The sequence below is a fragment of the Poecilia mexicana genome, unplaced genomic scaffold (assembly GCF_051168715.1).
Source record: "Poecilia mexicana isolate PSO_F unplaced genomic scaffold, ASM5116871v1 scaffold_20, whole genome shotgun sequence".
Taxonomy (NCBI): domain Eukaryota; kingdom Metazoa; phylum Chordata; class Actinopteri; order Cyprinodontiformes; family Poeciliidae; genus Poecilia; species Poecilia mexicana.
In genome coordinates this window covers 15,139,332-15,156,912 of record NW_028263389.1, presented here as the reverse complement: position 1 = coordinate 15,156,912, position 17,581 = coordinate 15,139,332, and the positions used below count along the sequence as shown (strand labels likewise).

Genomic DNA, 17,581 nt, shown 5'->3' with positions numbered 1-17,581 from the left:
TCACCAATATAAAAACAAACTCCACAAATACCATACAATTTTTTATTCACATAAAAAGTAGTTTGCACATATAATCCATCTGTACATCCATGATACTCCTAAGTCAGGTCAGAGCGATATAGTCAGAAACATCCTCTAGTCCTGTGCATTCGTTGTCCAGGTATTCCAGGATCACATTTCCCCCGTTATGCAGCGGAACGTCTGGGTGAGCCAGCAGAGAGAGCAGGGAGTCGTCCATCTGGAGAGCCTGGCCTGTCTCAGGATGACAGAGACGCAGCTTCTGCAAATGGAGACATGGGTTGATATTGATGCATATGACCCCTAACAACAAACTGAGGCCAATAACTAAGTTTGTTGTTAGGGGTCATATGCATAAAAAAAAAAAAACTGCAAGGTCACTCCAATAGTCCTGTGAAATAAATGTGATTTCCATTATATTTTTATTTTGGCTTTACACAACCACAAAAACATTACAATGGACAATATTTTCAAAGTGATTTAGTCACATGTTAAATAATCATGATTTCCATGACTACGATTATGCCCATGATTTTACATTCCAGCATTATTTGATGCTGGAGCTTCTGACAATCAGTCATTTACTTTAAACATTAAAGTGTCCAAATGTATTTCTTAGATGTCTTTCTCTGTTTACCTTGGCTGTCAGAACATTGTTGTTGTTCTTGAGGCTGGCTAAAGAGGCTGCGTAATCCACCACTTTACCCACACTCCATTTTGAAGAGAAAAACATGGGCCGGCTGCACTCTTTGGCTTCTTTTGGCAGATAAACCTGAAAATAGGTTCTTTCTGTCTGGAAAGCATAGACAACAAGAAGAAGAAGAAGAAGAAGAAGAAGGCTTAAGCAGTGTAACGTCAGTGTTCTTGCAATTTTCTAAATCAAAATTCAGGGTTTTGTTACACTTTACTTGAAGTTCTCACTCTTAAATCCATATTAACATAAAAATACTCAAATAAAGGGATGCTTTAGACAGAGGGAATGAAGAAAAATATGGAAAAATAGGTTTCTTTTTCCTTCCCCAATCTAGAAAATACTGAAATCAAACAAATGAAGTCACAATTATGGTGGGATGTGGAGCTGATTTTACCTGTGACAGTCCCTTGTCTCCTGCAGCATGCAGCTTCAGTTTCATAAGGGCAACCTTTGCTGCAGTGGCAGCATTCTTTGCTCCTCTGCGCCCTTTGCTTTTGGATCCATCCTTTGATTCTGAACAGAAAGACACAGAAATTATATCCAGAAGTGGTTACATTTCTGGATCCACAGTCCTGCAGAAGTATTCATAACCCATAATCATTTTCTAAATATTTTGTCACAAACATAAATGACTATGAAATGACACAAAAAATAAACAGTACACACACACACACACACACACACACACACACACCCCCACACACACACACACACAAATCTTAATCCATTAACCATACCCTTTACTCTGACATTCCCTTATACAATCTGGTGCAACTAAAATTCATCTAATAAGTAAATACATAACTTCTTAAGTTATTTAAGAAGTTTTTTCTTAAATAACTTTTTAAGTTATTTATTTACCAAATATATGTCATGTATTAGTAATATAAATACAGTTGTTGGCCATTCACCTAATCTTACAGACTAGACGAGGACAGCAATAAAAATCTAATCTAAATTCAAAAGAGATTGAAGGGTACAAATGCTTGTGTAGTGTACGATAAGAAACAAAATTGCCATCTGAATCCAAATAAAGGAGAGATTAAAAAAGAATCACTGCCTGACCTAAAATCTTCTGCACTAGCTCCTTTGTGGCTGCCATTCGAGGCTTCTGGACCTCCAACTTCTCACACTTGTGATCATCTTGATGACGATGGCTGCAAAAAAAAAAATGAAACAGAACAGTAAATTATTCAAAGATAAAACACAGAAGGAACCCTTCCCCTCACTTTTTGAAGTCTACAAAACAAAAACAAAACAAAAACCTACGCCAAACAGAAGTGTTTTTCACACTGCGGGCATAAAACTGGCAGCAATTCTTTTCCCTTACAGTCTTCAAACGAGCAGGGATAACTTGTGCTGCCACCAGCGGTCTTAGTTTCCCTTGTTACATTTTCCTAAAGCAAAGAGTAAAAGAACATCATGAGGAAAACACACTCATTGCTTGTAATAGATTTACAGTTTAGGTAACTCTGGTAAAGTAGTCCTAATCTTAGCAAAGAAAACCACTTATGACAGTAAGAACGTACTATAAGCTCATTAAAGAAACACTTATCAGTTCCAAAACTGCAGAAGAGCTACAAGCCATTTCCTGACCATAAATACAGACTTACCTCTGGACATGAGTGGGCTTCTCTGCTTCTATGCTCGAGACTGTGCAGGACAGATGTAAAAGAAAAAAGACAGCACAAACTTTACTGCACAGTTAGTTCTTTTCTTTCATTTCCAACTTAAGACTTTATTTCTATATAAAATCTGAACAAATATCTTTCTAATTATAAAAACTACTTATCTCTTAGATGCTTATTAAAAGAAACTATAATTGTTCAAAATTGTTTCTATAACAGTCCAAATGTCAAAAAAGGTTGAGTACAGCTGGTTGAGTCTAAATGTTTATATAAGATGATCAGACTCCTGTTTGATATTTAAAGTAATAAAACTGCAAGTAAAATGGACGGAAAAATTAAAAACTTACCAGTAAACACCACTGCAAGAGTCGCACACAAATGGAAGAAAATCTGTAGAAGTGTGGAAAACAAACCAAATCAAATTTGGGATGATTTAGTTTATACATATTGCAAGGACTATACTCGACGTGTAGTAAATAAACTGATTAAACTACATTTTATTTGAATTAATCATTTAATTAAAAATGCAAACATTTTGTTAAAGCTTAAAGGTGGAGTCTACTCCAGCAGCTGCTAAGCTAATTAGCCGCTAGCTTTCATGCTAGTGAAGAACAGGCTATGTATGCTAAGAAGACATTTGCCAAATCATGCTTAAAAAAACAATTTAATATTTTGTTTATTTCTAACTGTTCTGGTGAAATCACAACGAACCTTTCAGGTTGCAGGAATCGACCTGACAATGTTTACCAATGTCTAATTCAGCCATTAGCTAGCACTTTTAACTGCGGTAAAGCTACAAGGCTCTTAGGAAATAGTAGTAAAGCCAGCCGGCACTCGATTTTGACGTGCGCGACGACACAAGGCGTTACGGTACCCTGCTTTACAATCTCCTTTCAAAACAAAAGCGCACCTTCGGTTTATATTTAATTCACATTTTAGATTTATTTCCAGCGGCTATAGAGTTAAAGTTTTTTTTTTTGTTTATGTTTTTGCAAAACGAAATTATTTATCTGACAATAAATTAAAATGTATTGTGTGAAAAACAAATCCTGTAAACCACATATTTGCGACCTCAATCAAAATTGGTGACATTTGACAGGCAAAAAAATATTTCTGATTCCATAAACAAAATGCTACCAGTGACTTCTCTCATTTCAGGGTGACAGAGGGACACCTCTACAGGATTTATTTTTCACACATTATATTTTAATTTATTTTCAGATAAATAATTTCGTTTTGCAAATGCATAAACACAAAGCTTTAAACTTTTATAGCCGCTGGAAATAAACTTAAAATGTGAATCAAACATAAACCGGAGGTGCGCTTTTATCTTGAAATAAGATTGCAAAGCAGGGCGCCGTAACGCCTAGTGCTGTCGCGCACATCAAAATCGAGTGCCGGCTGGCTTTACTGCTATTTCCGAAGAGGCGACTAGCTTAAATTGTCTGCCTTTGTGGTTTATGGTTGACAAGGAACGTCCTGGTGTGTTACCGCCACCAAGTGGCAGGCAGTGGAAATTACAGTCGTGAAAAAATAGAACTCACAAATGTACGGTTCTTTAATATTTCTTAAAAGTACAGTGATTCAGCTACAGACAAACACCAACATGACAAGTAATTTAACTGAAGAAAACGTTAGAATAGCCTGCTGCCCTAACCTAATGGCTGCTATTATAGCCTGCCTTTGACTGAAATACTCTAATTGAAATGCTTCTTTCGGAGTGTTTGTCACACTCCTCATTTCCAGCTGCGCTACAGCAGGAACTGACTAGTTCCCTCTGTTGCAAAGTATTCGCTAGTTTCATTTCCTTGCTTCATCACTGGTATGAGATTTTCTTTTTTTTTTTCCTATGATGCTGTATTTGTTACCTAAACATGTGACAGTTCCCCCTTTCCATGTCATAGTAATCTGTGTAAAGAAATTGTTCCATAAATATGTAATGTATCTCATTACATAATTAGGACGCATAATTTCATTACATACTTATTTATGTAACAAAAATTCTAAATGAAAACTCCTGAAACTGTATTATGGTCTGCAGTTTTACTATAGCACCCCAAGATAAGCTTGTATTTCATGCTATTCTCATCTGATTTTGTCTCATCTGATTTCTTTTTGTGGTGCTCATGGATGCATTTGCTGCAATAAAATAAAATAAATATTGTTACTGAGAATGCTTTATATTTTTTCTATTTCTTTAACAGTTCATTTAAACGTGTTCATTATTAAGAAGATGTTTTAACAGTTTGTTGCATAATTGACAGTGTTTGTCAACTGAACTAAATACAGATTTTTTTTTAAGTAAAAAAAAATTATATTGCTTATGCACTTACTCGTCGAATTACTTTAAATTGTGTGGGATATTTAATAGTGTTTACATAAACTTAAATAGAAACAAAACTGCAAATATATCCCTATGGTAATAGTATACACTCTTGTTATTATTGATCAGACTCATAGTAGCCTATTATGACCTAAGAAAAATACAATTAATGATTAGTGTTTATTTTATAAACTATGGGAAAAGGGAAATCATTTTAAAACATCATTTCTTTTGTTTTATTTAGTCTTAAAGGTAAAACGTGTAAAGGGTTAACTCTGGCAGACAAAGGTATCATGACGTCACGGGTGTAGGTAACGCTGACAGGTGTGTCCATAGGTGCTCTCACTGGCTGGTTTGAACTAACCTCACAAAGCCGTCGAACAGGAAAATCTGCAATACAACACCCGCCTGGGGAGTCAAGTGAAATATAGAAGGCCGTCACTTTCTCGGACTCCATCGAGTTCGCGTCTGATTATTTTGGACTATTAACGCAGTTTACAGTAAAATAAATAAATAACATAAGAGAAGAAGAAGAAGAAGTCTGAAAATGAGTAAAATCTCGAAGCTTTTCAAAGGTAGCTCCAGCTCGGGTTCATCATCCAGCTCTTCCTCAAAGTCCAAACACCACCGATCGAAAGGTGGACCGAGTCCGCAGGAGGCCATCCACAGACTCCGGGAAACCGAGGAAATGCTGACGAAGAAGCAGGAATACCTGGAGAAGAGGATAGAGCAAGAAGTAGCCACAGCCAAGAAGCACGGCACCAAAAACAAGAGGGGTAGGTCTTCATTGTGGGTTTTCTAGGAAGTAAAACACCTGCTTTTTCTGCATTTAAGTCATGATTTAGTAATATATTAGAGCTTAAACTCTCCACGTAATGGTAGCTTTCATAAAGAGTTGTTTTGAATAACTTCCTCTTAAGTCACAATCACATTTTCAGTTCAAGTCATGTAAGCAGACAGGGATAGCAATATGTTACTTTAAAGTGAGCTTTTGCCATTTTACTTTGTGATAATTCAAATGAAATCACAAACATGAATGTGAACGTTTCTTGTCCAACTTGTCTCAGATGTTGTCCTTTTCCTGTTTCTGGTCTTAAAAACTATATTAAAAACGCAACCAGAGGTTTATTCTTCCATTTCTCCTCCTCGTCTTAACTTGAGTTTAAACTTCTGAACATGAATTGCATGATCAAAATCAGCGCCTTTTCACATTTGGCTCAGAATCGTTTGAGCATTATTTTGTGACAAGTTTAACTTGAAGGTACCCATTGTTTTTATTGCACCCCTGTGGATGCAGCAGGTGGAGGCAGATGCAATGCAGTATTGCATTACTGAAAACATGGCCTTTATAGCATTGCCTGCTATTCTTATCTGCACGAAAAAAATGTAAATGATCCAAAAATTTAGGAATGGATCATAACAGAGAAGCAACTCGCAACAGTTTCTCCTTCCTGTGGAGCTCTACCCAAAGTAAAAATGTTTTCTTCGCTGCATTAACTGTGAATCACCAAAGACTAAAAATACATGCAGCAATGTAAAGGGAGGAAACCCGTGTCTGGTCTTTGGACACACCCGACGCTTGTCTGACAGATGATAGAAAGGGATAAACGTGACTTCCAGGGTTTTATCTCAAATCATCACCTGACGTATTCTGAGACGGATTAATCTTCTGCAAGTGAATGGAAAGTGTAGGAGCCTTCTATAAGCCTGCTGACTGACGGTGTGCAGCAACAAGTCAGGAATTGCATCTGTGCATCAATCTATGCTCCATGAATTTGTAGAAAACTCAGGTCTCTCGGGCACACTGATAAAAATGTGTAGCATGAACCAAAGACTGAAGATTCTCTGCTCTCCTGCCCACTTTAGTTAACAGCTAGAATGTATTAATAAAACTAAATAAACCCTGGCTGCAAACAAAAATATTTCTCCAGACACTGACCTGGAATCTTGCTGTCAATATGAAGCCATCTCATATTGGAGTTTCATAAATCAGGGGCTCATCAAAGATAAAGACGTAATTCCGTGTTAAACAGGACAATGCATATTGAATTATTGTAATGTCTAGTTGTTGATGTTTATTTTGTCAACATTTGAATGTGGAACTGCTTTTATTCATTATTCAGCAGAATGTCAGGTATTTAAATCCATTGACCTTGAACTCAGTCCGTTTCAGATACAAAATTTTTTTTTTTTCCCTGTGGTAAATTTCTCTGGCAACTGTGATTGGCTGGTCTCAGACTCCCCCCTCACGCATTGCCCGTCTCATACAGTGCTCTGAAAACATATTTTCTTCTTTACATATTTCCTTTTGGATTTTTGGGTCAAAGTTAAAAGTTTCTGATCTGTGACTAGACAACTCAGAAAGAATCCTTTGTTTGAACATTGTTACTTGCTGGTATTTGTAGATTAGATGACTTTTTCCAGTCGCATAACCCATTCAGTGTAGTCACGAACGTATGGCTGGATGTTGCCTTTCACGATTCCATCACGTACAGCAATTTGTCCAGATCATAAAGCAACCCCAGACCGTCACACTAAAACACCAACAAGACATTTTAGCATGAATGAGATGGATAATCAATGATAACATTTGGTTTATGACATCAGTGACTACAAAGTACTATAAACTGTGAGAGCAGTAAGGCATTGTGTTTTTGAATTCATAACTGTTCAAAACCTTGGTGTACTTTTATTTCAGTAACAGGTACATACCGAGATGAACTGATCTTTAAGAATTAATGTGATTTTTTTTTTTCTCTCTTTCTTTTTGTTTACATGGTTTGTTTTCTCCGGAACAGCTGCCCTACAGGCTCTGAAGAGGAAGAAGCGCTTGGAGCAGCAGCTGACCCAGATCGACGGCACGCTGTCCACCATTGAGTTTCAGAGGGAGGCCCTGGAGAACTCGCACACCAACACAGAGGTCCTCAAGAACATGGGCTTTGCTGCCAAGGCCATGAAGCAGGTCCACGAGAACATGTAAGGAACTTGGTGCAAACTATTTTAAATCTCAGTGTGTTTTGGGTGGGTTTTTCACCTGATTGGTGCGTAGAGAAACTCTTTTTTTTCCTATTGCAGCCTTCAGATAATAAATATTGCACACCAGATTAGAATTTGAACTTGCATCGGTTGTATTTTATCTTTCTCAGGGACGTCGACAAGATTGATGATCTGATGCAGGACATCACAGAGCAGCAAGATGTGGCTCGGGAAATCAGCGAGGCAATTTCCGGGCCGTTCGGCGAGCAGTTTGATGAGGTTTTTCAGTTTTCTCCACCTTCATCTTTAGATGGGTCTTTCATTTTTTCTTTGTTTTTTTTATTCATGTTGCAGATCTTTTAGCTAGTTCTTGCTTTATGCTTGTTAGGATGAGCTCCTTGCAGAGCTGGAGGAGCTGGAGCAGGAGGACCTGGAGGAGAGCATGAAGAGTATGGGAGGACTGCCGAGCGTTCCCAGCTCCAAACTGCCCTCATCGCGCCCCAGTCGTGCAAGTGAGTCCATCACGCAAGCTTACATGTTTGTAGTTTCAGTGCCCTGCAAAAGTGTCATACCCTTTGATCATGTGTTTTAATAGCATAGGCCAACAAAACGTATAGCATAATTGTGAGGTAGAAGGTAAATGATAATTTTCAAACCTTTTGCTCCTTAAAATCAAATACTAAGGAGTAAATACCTTGTGCAATACAATTTTCCTTCAGCTTCCTAACACTGCACCAATTTATGTTGGTCTATCACATAAAATACAGTGAATCTGTTGTAATTTGATCAAGTGTATAAAAGTTTATGGGGTGTGAGGCACTCTATTTACATTAGGAATTAGTGTTACTTAAGTTCTAAGTCACAGTATATACTTATAACTTTATAGAACTTCGTACAAAGTAAAATATTGTGCAGCAAGTAGATGAGCCAATTGGTTACAGAGGCCCAAGCAATTGAATGACGAGATATAAAAAGTTAAGGTTATCTAAGAATGTCTAGATGTTTGTTTTATTATCTGCCTCACACGTTGGAGGTAATTAATAATCATCTCAGCTCATTATAGAAAATACAAGTAGAATCACCTCATGTAAGTTAACGTTTCATCTTGTTTTTGCTTTGTCTGTTTTTCTAGCAACAAAGAAAAGGGTTGAAGACGACGATGACATGCGTATGCTGGCATCATGGGGAACATGAGTTTGTTAACGAAGAGAAAACGTCATTGAACACTGTTATGACAACTTTTTGTACTTACTTGTCACTTTTTCAAGGTTGTTGAAGGTTTTTAGGGAAATTGAGAATGATTTTATTATTAGTGGCTTTTTGATTAATGATCTAAAAGCAAAGGAATACAACAATAATTTAGGTTTAGGTTCTTTTGTTAAGAGTATGCTGCACTCATGTTTTTTTGTCTAACAAGGATATACTTGATGATATTAATCCACAGGGCAGATCTGCTTCTTCTGCAGTTGTAAATAAATGCAGGTTCAGCCTAAATGTTGTAAATAACATTATAATCTCTAACAATAAAACTGACTCCTACACATTGTGTCAAATTAGTTTATGAAAAATTACGTTTTAGCATTTCTTTGTGACACGGTGGAGTGGAAGAAGCCTCTGGCTGAACACACTGCATCAGGAGATGCTTCTGGAGCAGGGGTCCTCAAATCCAGGACTGAAGGCCAGGTGTGTCAGTCATGCGACTTTACATGTCTCTGCTTCAACACACTTGAGTCAAATAATGAGGCCATTTTTTTGTCCGAGTATCCCATAGTTTTATATTTGTTTATTTAAAAAAAAATAAATAAATAAATATATATATATATATGTTTTACAAAGGATGCCAAATAAAAATGTGCATCGTCTGTAACATCCACGTTTGAGCAGTTTTTTCCTTTTACTTCCGGTCTCCTTTTGTCCTGCTTTAACTCTGAAAGGGTTTACCGGAAGTAGCGGTGACGTTACGCTTTTTCCGGTAACTTGGGTCATCATCAGGAGGAAGTTCTTCGAAGACCGAGGCGCACGAAGTGAATTAACCCCCCTAAAGAAGACTTTATCCCGAGATAAAACTGACGATGGCCGACAATACACCGAAAGAGACAGAAGGTGAGGCAAAGCAGGCTCCATCCGGTTGATTTATGAACTTTAAAAATAATTATTTATCGTCACCGCGGTTAGTAAAATTAGCATTAAAGTTAGCAGACAGTTTTAAACTAAAGAAACGAACAGAACTTGGACACGTCTTATTTCCTATTGTTATAAACATCGGATACTTTGTTTCGAGTTTATATTTCAACCTTAGAACCAAATAGCTTGTGTTCATGAATAATTAACTTCTTTGATGTTATAAAGTGGTTCACTAGGCAAACATTTCAACAACAAAGTCATATTTAGATAGCAAAATGTATGCAATTTATCGAGGATTTTACACAATATATATTGAATCATTTCATATTTGGATATTTATATAGATTTTCGTATAGGAGACCGTTATAGTATTAAGTTCTTTCTTGGTAATACAATTTTGAAAAACAAGTTACTAAAGGGTCTTAATTTAAAACTCCTACAACAAGTCTTCATATATTCTGAAATAAAATAAGTTTCAGATATATTACCAGGAAATCGGGCCTTTAAGGAGTCTTTCTTTTAGGGGAGAGGAAATAGGAATAACCTTGAAACTAATGGGAATTTCCCTATTGTGAAAAATGCCCTTAAATAAAAGTCACAACAATTTATATTATGTGTTCTTTCCTCTTTAAGCTAAAGACCAAAGTGCTTTGACTACAGTAATGATAGAAGCAATAATAAAATAAAAACTATTTACATTTTAAGTAGTATCACATAAATTATCATTTGAATAAAGGTCATGACTTATATCTGTATTATTTGCTTATGCTATTGCAGAGTAACCTGACTGATACATGTTCCTCTCTGGGTGTTATTTGTTTGGTTTTCTCATATTTGTTTATTTGTTTACAGAATAGTTTGTTGTGAACTTTTTACCCAACGTATAGCCAGAATAAACTCCAGAATTGTGACTACAGAGTTTGATGTCTTTAAAAGTACGAAAAAGCAAAACCAAGGCTTGCTTTTTAGATTCGTACAGATTTGGCTGTAGTAGTAAACATTCATTAACTAATCCGTTAGAGATTTAAATCTGCTGGTTTTCTTTTGATTAGTGCTGCTGATTAGAGATACTGAGACATCAGATTTTTCTTTGTATTTTTCATTTTATCTTTAAAACAACAACAAAAAAATACAATAAATCTGTAGATATTCTTTGATGGATCTAGTGACATAATCTTGTAGTTTTCCATTTGTTGAATTAAAAACTACTTCAGGTATCAAATAAGCTGCATCACTTTTTTCTCTTGAAAAAATGAGAAGCAGTCAAGAAAAGTGGGAATTTACTTTGACTATAGATCACCAGATTGGTGCATCTTTAGATGCAGGAGATTGGGGAAACAGTTTCACTTTAAGATGTGGTCTTTTGCTGACATAAAACCCAATTACTGTGTAATAAAAGTCAACTTGCACTAAACTTAAACCCATTGGGTTCTATTAAGAATATGTAAATTTCATTAGGTAACAAACCCAAAACAGACAATTGCTAATCATTTTTTAATAAACCTATTTTCATATTTATTGTCAGAGTTAAACAGGACAAATACCATCCACATTTACACTTGTAGTTGTATTATGTAAAGAGTCTTAATGCATCTTTCCATATTGAATTATTTCAGAAAAAAAGATCTAACTACAGTAATTTTGCTGAATTTTCTGAAAGTGATATTGATTATAAGTCATTTTGATTTTCTTTGTAAAGGTTAATGCCCATCCAGCTGGCCAACAACTGATGTTGTTTTTGGCCAGCTGATTAATTTCAGTTCAATTAGTCAGTAAGAAACAAATTTCACTTTCAGTTATTTAATTTTTATCACAATTTCATTTTTCAAGGAGGATTGTATATAGGATATTTTATTTAGAAATCATAAAATATATTTAGAAAGCTTGGCTGCCCTTCCCAAGTTGGAGCTTTGTTATTGAAATATTATTAGTAAACTGAAAAAATGCTAAGCTAGGGTATCTACCAGAGAACATGACCCAATTATACAGCTAATATTAGCTAGTTATTCCTGACTCAAGTTATTCTAAATTTAGCTGGTGTTTAATGGAACATAACTATAATAGCTATTGTAATATTATGACAGAAGTAGGAATATGGCAATTGTTATTTATATATATAAAAAAAAAATAAAAAATTCCCTTCTCACCCTCCGCGGGTGGTCTCTTTCATCCTCTGAGCTCGGGTCCTCTACCAGAGGCCTGGGAGCTTGAGGGTTCTGCGCAGTATCTTGGCTGTGCCTAGAACTGCACATTTCTGGACTGAGATGTCTGATGTTGTTCCTGGGATCTGTTTGAGCCACTGCTCCAGTTTGGGGGTGACTGCCCCGAGGGCCCCTATGACCACAGGCACCACTGTGGTCTTCACCTTCCAGGCCTTCTCCAGTTTGAGCCACTGCTCCAGTTTGGGGGTGACTGCCCCGAGGGCCCCTATGACCACAGGCACCACTGTGGTCTTCACCTTCCAGGCCTTCTCCAGGCTTTCCTCTGTTCTTTATCCACCACCACAATGTCCGGTTGGTTCGCCATTACCATCTTGTCTGTTTGTGCCATATTCGGCACAGATGTTCCTGTACACTATGCCCGCCACTTGGTTATGTCGTTCCATGTATGCTTTCCCTGCCAGCATCTTGCACCCTGCTGTTATGTGCTGGACTGTCTCAGGGTGCTGGATTTGGGGTGGAACCCTCCATGCATGGTTAGTCTTAACGTCCGTGGCCTTTATCTCTTCCATTGGCCAGCTAATTATTCCGGCAGGGTATCTGATTACTGGTAAGGCATAGCTGTTTGCACGGATCTTGTTCTTGCCATTGAGTTTGGGTGGAGAATTCTCTCTTGTGTACCTTGTGTCATTTCAAGGATCACTGATGCTGAGTTGTATATCAGCTCATTGGTTTCTGTTATGGTGTTGGTAGGGATTGTTCTCAATGCTGCATTCACATCTTGAATGAGACTTTCTGATGGTACTTCACTCAGCCGTTGTAATTGCTGGTGTTCATTCGGGCCACGATTCGTTCAGCTTTGATAGTTCGTTCATTACTGGGGCTGCATACCCAGTCTCGGGGTGGGGAGTAGTTAACTCCCCCCTGACCTTATCTTTGGGCTCCTCCCTTTTGCCGTAGCATTTGTGTTGTACCTCGTCAATCTCAAGTTGTGATAGCAATTGCCGTTTGCGGATGTTGGAACACTGAGCTACTAGTTGTTTGGCAGTCATTGTAGACTGTGGGTGTCGAAGTAACCATTCCACCCTCAGTCTTTGCATGTAACCCCTCTGACTAGGGTTACTTGAGTAGTAGCATTCCAACAGATCCATGTTTTCGTCTCTCGCCCATTTCCGTCTTGTTCCAGTAGCCCATTTTTCATCAAGGTGCTCTGGTTCCCCAGCACCTGACGCAGACCTTGTTTCGCCGGGCGACGTCTGAGCCGGCATGTTATGCGTATCAATGTCTCTCATGGTATGAGGTAGGCTATATAGCTCCAAGGGTCTTGCCTAAGGACCCACACTGCATAGCTCAATTGCACAATTGCACTGTTGTAACTCGCCCCAGCCCGGATTCGAACCCCGGTCTCCCGGGTGGTAGACTGGTGTCTAAATTTCGTGTAAATGCTAAACCATAATGTTTTTATATGAGATATGAGGATTTTCTTTTACACCTATCTTCCTTAATAGTGATAATACACTGCACATTTTTGAATGAACTAGAAACCAATTTCTAGTTCATATGACACTATTGCAGAAAGGAGTCATGTTGTTTAAATATGACTACTTACTAAAGTCCTTCCTTGGTTATTAGATGTTGCCCGCTCACACTAACTTGTGTAACCTCTCTGATTGCAGCCAAAGATGCTTCTGGTCCAGAGAAAAACACCCAAGAGACAGCAGCTCCGGCCAAAGACCCGCCATTTCTGCCTGAAATCCGCCTGGTGGTGTTGGGATGGAGGTGGCCGGGGAAGAGCCTGACGGCCAACACCATCCTAGGCAGAGAGGAGTTCCACCTGGAGCGAGCGGCCGAGTTCTGCGTCACCAGGGAGACGGAGGTAGATGGCCGCCAGGTGGTGGTGGTGGACACTCCCGGCTGGTTCTCCGCGCAGGACACCCCGGCCTCCTATAAACAGGAGCTGGTCAGGGGCGCCTCTCTTTGCCCTCCGGGTCCTCACGCCTTCCTGCTGATCATCCCCGTGGGCATGTTCACGGAGGTCGACCGCGCACGCATCGAGGAGAACGTGAGCCTCTTTGGGGAGCACGTGTGGAATCACACCATCGTGGTGTTCACTTGGGCGCAGGTATTGAAGAAGATCACCCTGGAGAGATACATTCACAGGGAGGGCAAAGATCTGCAGTGGGTGTTGAGGAAGTGTAAGAAGAGGCTCATACTTATTAACAACAGCATCTTCGGGGACAATCCCCAGGTGGGAAAGCTAATGAAGAAGGTTGAGAAGATGGTGGCAGAGGAAGGGGGCCACTACAGTTTAGAGGTGAAAGAGAAACCTTTGGATGTGAACCAGAATCCGGCCAGGCCGGCGCAGGAGCTGGGAGCCCGACCCAAACAGAACTCTGGACTGAACCTCTCAAAGGCCTCGGAGGCAGAGCAGACCTGCAGTGAGTAATGATTTCATGTTGTTTCATTAGGTCACACAGAATCAGTCCGTAATACAGGCTAAGATGTTAGATTTAGTAATTTTATTTTTATGGTGCCACTCCCAACTGCTTGTTTGTACAACAAATGGATCCACAGACAACTAAAAATCCTCCAGCGTTCCACTCTGTGATTTTTTTTCCTTTTCTTTTTTTTTTTATTATAGCCGTCTAGTTTTACTGTTTTGCTTAAAGTCGTCATGTGACCAAAAGAGGGTGAGGAAAACTGATGAGTCACACCTGCCTCTTTCTCTCTCTGGGAGTGGATCACGTTAAACACGACTTTCATGCCACACCGACTACAATCAGCTTCTTTATTCAGAGTTCACCCTTTTATCCACTGTTAACTCACATTTCCCCAGGTTCTTGTACAATCACAGTATTGTGTTTGGGTCAGAAATAGTGTTGGGACTCCAGTATAGTATATAATTCAATTAATTTGTAATTAATCGCATTTTAATCAAAAACGATATATAGGCAGAATAAGAAATATTTCCTATTTAAAAAGACCCTTTGTTTTTAATTTGTAATTTTGGTTATTCAGCCATCACGTTTCGGGAACCCCTGATCACTCCTAGAACTTCTTTGAAAAAATACTTCTTTAGATATGTGAACTATGGAAGCTGTGTTTCATTGAGACGGTGCTGCTGTTCTGTTTCCAGCTTCAGACTGGATCGCTTTTTAAAAATTAACCCGCAGTGGGCCAAGAGAAGTAGTTTTTGTCGTCCATCATTGTTGTTTTTGGATGCCGCTTGTGCATCTGATGTACGAATGTACCAGAAACACAAATCAAAGGTTCCAGGTCAAATTGAACAAAAACAATTAATTGTGTTGCAGTTTTTAACACTTGAAATATATGTATTAAAAATTGTCTCATTGCAGAGTAAAACAACTTTCTTTTTGATGCTGAATTTAAAGCTCTTAATGTAGAAGCCAAATGCCAATTTGGATGCAAATTACAATTATCCATTTTTGTTTTATTTTGGGGAGAACAGATAAAAAAAAATAAAAAACAGTAATGTGGTGAACACATTTAACTTTATTGTGGATTTTCTGTATTCCACAAAGCTAATATAATGACAGCGGTTTATAAGAATGCATATAGACATCAAGTTAAGTGAAGTTTAACTCCTTTTTTCTCTGTTTGGTTCTAGATTAACGAGAGCCTGCGTGCTGATGGAATCGACTTCTGACCGAGACACATAGAAAACGGCATAACTGTAAAAAGAAAATGTTACTGAATGAAACTGAATGAAAAAAACGTATGAATATATCATATTTAAAGTAATACCGAGGCATGTTCTTTGAGGCCTTTTTAGCAAACGCGTCGTCCAAAGATGATTATTTTTTTTACCCTGGTATTTTATTTGGATGAACTGTAGTGTATGTTTTTAGTAGAGGGAGGTGGGTGTTTTACTATTAAACAAAGAAGCACGGGCTGTTACACTCAGAAAGTGGCCGTCGTTATTTTCAAACTGAGCACTCCTCAAAATGGCCGACACTGACAACAGGATTGCACTACTAAACTGTCACCATTATTTACTGTAGAGGAGCAGATGGATTTTTTTTTTTCCAGACAATTCCCTTCTTTTGTGACCAAAATGTGAATAGTTTAGTTTTGCTGCAATGTTTCTTCCACTTGTCTGTGTACAACTGTAAAGCACCAGAGCATTTATTGACTTTTCCCTGCAAAGTGTTGCCCTGAAGCAGTGCTTGTGTTTACTTTAAACAGATGTTTATAGTAAATTATGAGAGAGGGGAGGGGGGCATAGTTTTTTTGGGGGGGGAAAGTGTGGCCTACTTGTACGTTTTTTGTTTTTTTTTTAAACTTCTGAAATCCCAATTGTCATGTTATTATGTTAACATTTCCGGTTACTTTGTGCATGTTCTTTTTCTATTGTAAATGAAATATCTTTTACTTTCTGACAAAATAAATGATTTCAAGGCATTTTTGGGGGGGGGGGGGTCATGTGTGTGTGATGTTTTTCTTTTTTTTATTCTCGAGCAAAATTTATATTTATTATAATATACATTTTCATCCTTTCAATTATCCATCCATTAATTTGTCAGTCCATTTTTTGGTCCCATTGTTCTTCCATCATTCTATTCGTCTCTCCAACATCTTTTGTCTCTGACCATCCACTTATGCCTGACCATCTAATATTCTGTTCTTCCACTGATGTCCACCCATCCTTTCATCAGTCTCTTTCCATACATCTGACCTCTGTTCGACCTATCCATACGTCCATTTGTTTATCTGTCCATCGTGATATCCATTCACCCATCCTTTCGTCTATCCAGAAATCTGTCTGGCATCCATTCCTCTTCGTCCAACAATCCATCCACTCACTCCGCACTCGGTGATTTGTGCAGAGCTTACACTTAACGCCAGACTTCTGTAGAAATATTTGCCGTAAACGTGTAGAAAACTGCTGCAGTTATACTTAAAAAAAGGTTTGAGAACTCGTATAGAAAACTGGAAGATTGACATACAGCTGACTTCAGGTCTGCAGTCTATCTCAGGCTCACTCCCTGTGGCACTGATTCCATTCAGTTTGCTCTAAATGGGATCTTAATAACATCTTTCTCCTCCATCTGTGGTTAAATGTCAATAACTTGTTGCCCTTGGGAAGTCAGACTGAAATCTGGAATCCTTTTGTCTTCCACATATAGTAATCTGCCAGATGGTGAACTAACAGTGTTTTTTTTTTTTTTTGTTTTACAAGCAGTTTATTGCAGCAAATCTCTGTGTCCTGTTAGTCTGTTTCTGGGAGCAGCTGGTTCGCATCTGTTAGCTGCCTTTTACAAAGAAACTGAGCTCAGCACTTGTTTGGGCCATTGACAAACAAATTTGTGGACACACATCTGAGATGGGAAACAGATCCAGTGCCTCAAATGACATCAGTCAAACTGACGTTACCTAAACGGCAACAAGAGCCAACAATGCAACAGGAGTCGGGTTCTAAATGGTTTTGAGGCACGTAATGTAGCTTGTTTCTATGTTGGTCACAAAGACCACATTTATTTTTCATCCTTTTCTAGATCAGCATGCAAAATCTTGAAATCTACATTATTGCTTTTACATCCAGGAAAAATAATTTAAACATGACTGTGTGTGTTTTGTTTTAAAAAGAAATATGTTAGTGGAGGGGGAAAGAAATTGTTTTAAGCCTTAATATCATTGG

At 38.2% G+C, this 17,581-nt stretch overlaps 3 protein-coding genes across 4 annotated transcripts; 2 read left to right on the top strand and 1 right to left on the bottom strand.

The window, feature by feature from the left end:
- Positions 1-28: 28 nt before the first annotated feature.
- Positions 29-3,208, bottom strand: zfand1 (zinc finger, AN1-type domain 1). Its single transcript, XM_014982913.2, has 8 exons — positions 3,052-3,208; positions 2,688-2,730; positions 2,326-2,365; positions 1,982-2,109; positions 1,778-1,869; positions 1,107-1,225; positions 656-811; positions 29-280 (listed from the first exon to the last, which is right to left on the bottom strand). Exons 1-8 carry the CDS (start codon positions 3,104-3,106, stop codon positions 104-106), a joined length of 810 nt encoding a protein of 269 aa, XP_014838399.2. The 5' UTR covers positions 3,107-3,208; the 3' UTR covers positions 29-103.
- A 1,803-nt stretch (positions 3,209-5,011) lies between these two features.
- On the top strand, positions 5,012-9,180 carry chmp4c (charged multivesicular body protein 4C). Its single transcript, XM_014982912.2, has 5 exons — positions 5,012-5,439; positions 7,462-7,639; positions 7,810-7,918; positions 8,028-8,151; positions 8,772-9,180. Exons 1-5 carry the CDS (start codon positions 5,211-5,213, stop codon positions 8,831-8,833), a joined length of 702 nt encoding a protein of 233 aa, XP_014838398.2. The 5' UTR covers positions 5,012-5,210; the 3' UTR covers positions 8,834-9,180.
- Positions 9,181-9,533: 353 nt separating this feature from the next.
- On the top strand, positions 9,534-16,344 carry gimapl (GTPase, IMAP family member like). 2 transcript variants are annotated; one of them, XM_014982911.2, is made up of 3 exons: positions 9,544-9,742; positions 13,599-14,360; positions 15,551-16,344. In XM_014982911.2, the coding sequence occupies exons 1-3, from the start codon at positions 9,712-9,714 to the stop codon at positions 15,553-15,555; spliced, it is 798 nt and encodes a 265-aa protein (XP_014838397.1). In that variant the 5' UTR covers positions 9,544-9,711; the 3' UTR covers positions 15,556-16,344. The 2 variants fall into 2 exon arrangements, with proteins under 2 accessions (XP_087857588.1, XP_014838397.1); XM_088001462.1 differs by lacking the exon at positions 15,551-16,344 and having other exon boundaries at positions 9,534-9,742; positions 13,599-14,368.
- The last annotated feature ends 1,237 nt before the right edge of the window (positions 16,345-17,581 follow it).

Excerpts from the sequence above, each read along its gene's own strand:
- zfand1 (XM_014982913.2), bottom strand. The coding sequence starts at position 3,106 with ATGGCTGAATTAGACATTGGTAAACATTGTCAGGTCGATTCCTGCAAC. Across the intron at positions 2,731-3,051 it reads CGATTCCTGCAACCTGAAAG|ATTTTCTTCCATTTGTGTGC; the intron begins GTTCGTTGTGAT and ends ACACTTCTACAG. Across the intron at positions 1,870-1,981 it reads GAAAAACACTTCTGTTTGGC|CCATCGTCATCAAGATGATC; the intron begins GTAGGTTTTTGT and ends TTTTTTTTGCAG.
- chmp4c (XM_014982912.2), top strand. The coding sequence starts at position 5,211 with ATGAGTAAAATCTCGAAGCTTTTCAAAGGTAGCTCCAGCTCGGGTTCA. Across the intron at positions 7,919-8,027 it reads TCGGCGAGCAGTTTGATGAG|GATGAGCTCCTTGCAGAGCT; the intron begins GTTTTTCAGTTT and ends TATGCTTGTTAG. Across the intron at positions 8,152-8,771 it reads ATCGCGCCCCAGTCGTGCAA|CAACAAAGAAAAGGGTTGAA; the intron begins GTGAGTCCATCA and ends CTGTTTTTCTAG.
- gimapl (XM_088001462.1), top strand. The coding sequence starts at position 9,712 with ATGGCCGACAATACACCGAAAGAGACAGAAG. Across the intron at positions 9,743-13,598 it reads TACACCGAAAGAGACAGAAG|CCAAAGATGCTTCTGGTCCA; the intron begins GTGAGGCAAAGC and ends CTCTGATTGCAG.